General features: G+C 55.6%; 1 protein-coding gene across 1 annotated transcript in view; it reads left to right on the top strand.

The window, feature by feature from the left end:
- The first annotated feature begins 224 nt into the window (after window positions 1-224).
- Window positions 225-6000, top strand: part of LOC149346443 (uncharacterized) — a 108615-nt gene continuing 102839 nt past the window's right edge. The window contains exon 1 of the mRNA XM_089541331.1: window positions 225-2576. Coding sequence (XP_089397457.1) covers window positions 401-2576 — 2176 coding nt within the window. The 5' untranslated portion in view covers window positions 225-400. The remainder of the gene's footprint in view (window positions 2577-6000) is intronic.

The following is a 6000-nucleotide window of genomic DNA, read 5'->3' as shown; positions in this document are numbered from 1 at the left end:
TCCTGTTCAGCCGAAGAGGAGGACGAACTTCTGACTGTTGTGGTGAGCGGCATTGCCATCGCTTTGTGCATGTGCTGTCGGTGCTCGAGCTCTGTGTCTACGAGGCCAGTGTCTCTGTGTCTACCGCCGGCGCCCAGCACCTCTAACCATCCCAGTACCCATCTTACATTATATATATATATATATTGTCATGTGTGTTATTTTCCACTTAACATCATCTTCAACGAGCGGGGAGCCGATCGCCGGTAAAGAGGAAGAGGCTCGGTGGAAAATCGCTCGTGAGCCCGGCCGCGACCGCTTGGACTGTACCTGGCGCCTGCCTGCTCTCCTGTGGTCTCCAGTGTCCCCACGACCCGCGTCGTTTGAACGACCCGTGACATTCTGGTGGAGGCGCTGTCTTATGCGACGCCATCCCCTACCTCCCGCTTCGCAGAGTCCCATTCCCAGCCCGGGCCGCCGCCCCTCCGCTGAGGAGGCCGAGATACGTGCCAGCAGGCGAATTCAAGGACTCGGCCCCGAATTCGGCCTCTTGCCGCACCTTACAACAAGGTCCGTTCCGGCAGTGCACATGGCTCGGTCTACCGTGAGCCAAGGCCAGCAGACGGATTCTTCGCCCGTGCCTGCCGTGGTTTACGTCCCTGTCGCTCCTCGTTCAGCTCTCCCGTTCCGTGGTGAAGCCTCTGAAGACATCGACGATTGGCTTCAGCACTATGAACGCGTGGCCCGCTACAACGGCTGGTCTGCGGACCATTGCCTGCAAAACTTGTACTTTTGCCTTGAGGGCACTGCCCGTCACTGGTTTGAGAACCACGAGCACACCCTTACGTCGTGGGATACTTGCAAGGCACAACTGCGACTCACTTTTGCTAACCAGCATCGCCGCCAACGCGCAGAGGACCTCCTGCAAACCAGGTTCCAGGGACCCGATGAAACCGTCACAAGCTTCGTCGAAGACGTGTTGCGCCTTAGTGCCCGAGCCGATCCCCGCGCCACGGAGGATAAGAAGGTGCGCATTCTTATGCGAGGAGTGAAGTCAGACATTTTCGGCGGTCTCATTCGGGACCCTCCCACAACCGTGGCCGGCTTTATATCCGAGGCGACTAACATCGAGCGCGCCCTGGCAGCCAGAGCAGATCATTATCGTCGGCTTGCTGGAGTTTCTACCGCTTCCAGTCTTTGCGCTGACCACCCGGGTGGCTTACCCGTCGACGCCATGAACCTACGCGAGGTCATCCGCGCAGTTGTTAGGGAGGAACTCCAGAAGTGTCTGCCACCCACCGCTTCCTCCTCTTCGTCCCCCTTCACGGAGGTCGTCCGAGAAGAAGTGCAACGTGCACTTTCTCCTCGCTGCACCGTCACCCCTCCTCCGGCACAGCCCGCCGTGACGTACGCCTCCGTCGTCCGTCGCTCGTCGCCGCCACCGCTCGACCACCCGTCCCCCCCTCTGCAGCCATTGTCACCTCCTGCGCCTATGTCATCCACTCGTCTCCCACAGCGTGGACCAAGCAAGGCCGACGCGTGGAGGACCCCCAATGACCGTCCGCTATGCTTCCACTGCGGGGAAGCCGGTCACGTCTATCGCCGCTGCCCTTATCGGGAGCTCGGTCTTCGCGGATTCCGACGAGATGCGCCCCGCCCCCGGTACGGCGAACAGCCTCGGGAAATTGAGGAATTTCTGCGCCATTCCCCGCCACCTGCTGGAGGTGGCGTTGCCGACCGAGAATCTGTAAAAGAGCCTCCACGTACGACGTCCCGCTCCCCCTCACCGACCGACGACCTTTCCGCCGATCCTATAGCCGCCTCTGATCGCCCAGTGTACAATAATCTTGACGTCCTTATCGACGGCCACGCCACGACCGCCCTCGTCGACACCGGCGCCGACTACTCCGTTGTGAGTGGGGAGCTGACCCGCCGCCTTCGCAAGGTACTAACGCAGTGGGATGGCCCACAAATCCGAACCGCCGGAGGCCACCTCGTCACCCCGGTAGGCCGCTGCACTTCTCGCGTTGAGATTAACGGTCTCACGTGCCCCGTTACCTTCGTCGTCTTGCAGCGCTGCTCGAGAGATATTATTCTCGGTATGTATTTTCTGACCGAGTTCGGCGCTGTTATCGACCTCGCTGACTGCCGCCTCACCCTTCAACGACCTTTCCTTGACCCGCCGAGCTCCGAGCCGACGTTCTCCGAGGCGCGCATCTTAGCGGACCACGTGACTTTGCCGCCTGACTCGAGCGTGTTTCTGCTGGTCGAGTCCGCACCGGTTGCCTCTGGCGAAGTTCTTGAGGGTAGTGTGCAGCTGCTTCTTGACAGGGGTGTTGGTGTTGCTAGAGGTGTCACGCGTCTTCACTCTGGTTGCACCCAAGTCCTCGTCACGAACTTTCGCAGCGCTCCGCAACACCTCACCAAGGGCACAGTAATCGGCCTTATCGAGCGCCTCAGCGCCCCTGTCGACGCTGCGACCCTGTCTGCGGCTCCTTCCTGTCCGCCCTCTCCCCAACACTCGGTGCCGCCTTTAGGTGTCAGCATTGCACCGCAGCTCTCTGCTCAGGAGAGAGACGAGCTCGTCGCTCTGCTGGGTGAGTTCCACGACTGCTTTTCTACGTCACCTGGGGTTCGCCAGACGCCAATAGCCAAGCACAGAATAATTACCGACGACGCTGTCCATCCTGTTCGTCAGTCACCTTACCGAGTTTCGTTGAAAGAACGTGAAACCATACAACATCAAGTGCGCGAAATGTTGGCTGATGACATTATCCAACCATCTCACAGCCCGTGGGCTGCTCCGGTGGTGCTAGTGAAGAAAAAAGACGGCACCCTTCGCTTCTGTGTTGACTACCGGCGCCTCAACAGAGTCACGAAGAAGGACGTATATCCACTTCCACGCATCGATGACGCTCTTGATCGCCTGCGCCATGCCCGTTACTTTTCGTCCATCGACCTTAAGAGCGGGTATTGGCAAATAGAAGTGGATGAGCGCGACAGAGAGAAAACTGCTTTCGTCACTCCAGATGGACTTTATGAGTTCAAGGTGATGCCCTTCGGACTCTGTACAGCTCCAGCGACCTTCCAGCGCGTTATGGACACCGTGCTCACCGGCCTCAAATGGCAAACATGCCTTGTCTACCTTGATGACGTCGTAATTTTTTCAAGCACGTTTCATGAACATCTGGTTCGCCTAAAAGCCGTCCTTCAAGCTATCAGAAACGCCGGCCTCACCCTGAAGCGTACGAAGTGCCAGTTTGGCTATGACGAACTGAAGTTTCTCGGTCACGTCGTCAGTCACGAGGGCGTCCGTCCTGATCCAGATAAAACAGTGGCCGTCGCTTCCTTCCCGACGCCGTCAGACAAGAACGCCGTGCGGAGATTCCTGGGCCTCTGCGCTTACTACAGACGCTTTGTTCCCAACTTTTCAGATATCGCCGCGCCGCTTACTCGCCTCACGAAAGAGTCCGTCCACTTCCAGTGGTCTGATGAAGAGCAGATTGCATTTGACCATCTGAAACGGCGCCTGCAGGCTTCCCCTGTACTAGGCCATTTTGATCAGGACGCCGCGACTGAGGTCCACACTGACGCTAGTAACACGGGTCTCGGGGCCGTCTTGATCCAGCATCAGAATGGCGCCGAGCGTGTCATCGCATACGCCAGTCGTGTTTTATCGAAGGCAGAAATCAATTACTCGACAACCGAAAAAGAATGCCTCGCAGTAATTTGGGCGATCACAAAGTTCCGACCCTATCTGTACGGACGCCCATTCCAGGTGGTCACAGACCATCACTCCCTGTGTTGGTTGACCAATCTAAGGGACCCTGCAGGCCGACTTGCGCGGTGGGCTCTCAGACTGCAAGAATTCGACGTTACGATCGTCTACAAATCTGGTCGCCGACACACTGATGCTGACTGCCTGTCCCGCGCTCCCGTCGAATCTGCGCCTACTGATACGGACGACTTTGACATCTTCCTAGGTACTCTAGGTCCTGTAGATATGGCTGCGCGGCAGCGACTCGACCCCGACCTTCGCGCCGTGATCTCACATTTGGAGGGTCAAGGAGGCGTAGTTCCACGTCCTTTTGTGCGCGTACTGCCTCATTTATGCCTCCGAGACAACATTCTTTATAAGAAGAACTTTGCCGAGAGCCCGAGGTCATGGCTTTTGGTTGTGCCCACTAATCTACGCGACGAAATTATGGAAGCGTGTCATGATGACCCCTCCTCAGGACATTTGGGGTTCAGTCGAACGCTCGCGCGAATACGGTCGAAGTATTATTGGCCACAACTTGACAAGACAGTTCGCCATTACACAAGAACCTGCCGCGAGTGTCAACGGCGCAAGACCCCACCCATGAAGCCTGCGGGACTCCTTCACCCCATCACGCCACCGCTCAGTCCGTTCCAGCAAATTGGTATGGACCTACTCGGACCTTTTCCTCAGTCGCGATCGGGGAACCGCTGGATCGCAGTTGCGACGGACTACCTTACGAGGTATGCCGAATCACGTGCTCTGCCGTCATCAACGGCTTCGGATGTGGCAAAGTTTTTCGTCGAGTCCGTTGTTCTTCGGCACGGTGCCCCAGAGGTCCTTATCACTGATCGTGGTGCCGCGTTTGTGTCCGAACTTCTTTCCCAGATACTGAGCTTAAGCCATACCGCTCACCGCAAAACTACCGCATACCACCCGCAAACAAACGGGCTGACCGAGCGCCTTAACAAGACCTTGGCTGACATGCTCTCAATGTATGTAGACATCGAGCACCGAACCTGGGACGAAGTGTTACCTTACGTCACTTTTGCGTATAACACCGCAGTTCAAGAAACTACCGGATTTTCACCATTTCGCCTGGTGCACGGCAGGGAAGTCACTACCATGCTCGACGCTATGCTGCCCCACCAGCCTGACGTCTACACTCACGCCGATGCTCAACTCGTCGCCCAACATGCGGAAGAAGCCCGACAGCTGGCCCGCCTCCGCATCCAAGCCCGCCAGCAAGTCGATGCTCGGCAATACAACCAAGGCCATCGGGATCTTCAATTCAATCCTGGTGATCGCGTGTGGGTGTGGACTCCAATTCGACGCCGTGGCCTTAGCGAAAAGCTGCTCAAAAGATACTTTGGCCCGTACGAAGTGATTCGCCGTATAGGCGAGTTAAATTACGAAGTGTTGCCGATAGTAACGCGTGCGTCCCGCCGCCCGCCTGCCTCCGAGGTTGTTCACGTCGCACGCCTCAAACCGTACTGTGACCGCTCGGAGCACGTGGCCTAACTCTTCGCGCCTTACGCGTTTTTCAGCGCTAATTTTGCTTCTCTGCGCATCGGGACGATGCGCCTTTCGGGAGGAGAGCAATGTCATGTGTGTTATTTTCCACTTAACATCATCTTCAACGAGCGGGGAGCCGATCGCCGGTAAAGAGGAAGAGGCTCGGTGGAAAATCGCTCGTGAGCCCGGCCGCGACCGCTTGGACTGTACCTGGCGCCTGCCTGCTCTCCTGTGGTCTCCAGTGTCCCCACGACCCGCGTCGTTTGAACGACCCGTGACAATATATATATATATATATATATATATATATATATATATATATATATATATATATATATATATATATATATATATATATATATATATATAATATCCTTTCTGTCGGCCACTGACCACAAAAAATATTATTTACTGAGCACATACGTAGGCGCTGCGTGGCACAAACATGATAGAAAAGAGAACAGAACTAAGTGGCCGGCAAGGATATAATGCACATCAAGAGAGGAAACCAATCCGGTAAAAAGTCGAATTCTTCGTAAATGTCAGTTACCTGCAGCAACATTCAGCTAAAATGAATTCTGGGTGAAGCAACAGGCTCAGTGTTGAGGTCTTGTATGCGCGTTTTCCAAACAATAAGATGTCTAATCAGAAGAATCATATCATAGGGTTTACATTCAGGTTGGGAAACAAGGTAGCGCACACTGTAGGAATTTTCGAAAATCTTTCTGTGGCGTTCTCTACAACACATC

The sequence above is a fragment of the Amblyomma mixtum genome, chromosome 4 (genome assembly GCF_055824585.1).
Source record: "Amblyomma mixtum isolate Tamu chromosome 4, ASM5582458v1, whole genome shotgun sequence".
NCBI lineage: Eukaryota > Metazoa > Arthropoda > Arachnida > Ixodida > Ixodidae > Amblyomma > Amblyomma mixtum.
The sequence above is the reverse complement of the archived record's forward strand: the minus strand, read 5'-3'. Positions and strand labels throughout refer to the sequence as shown.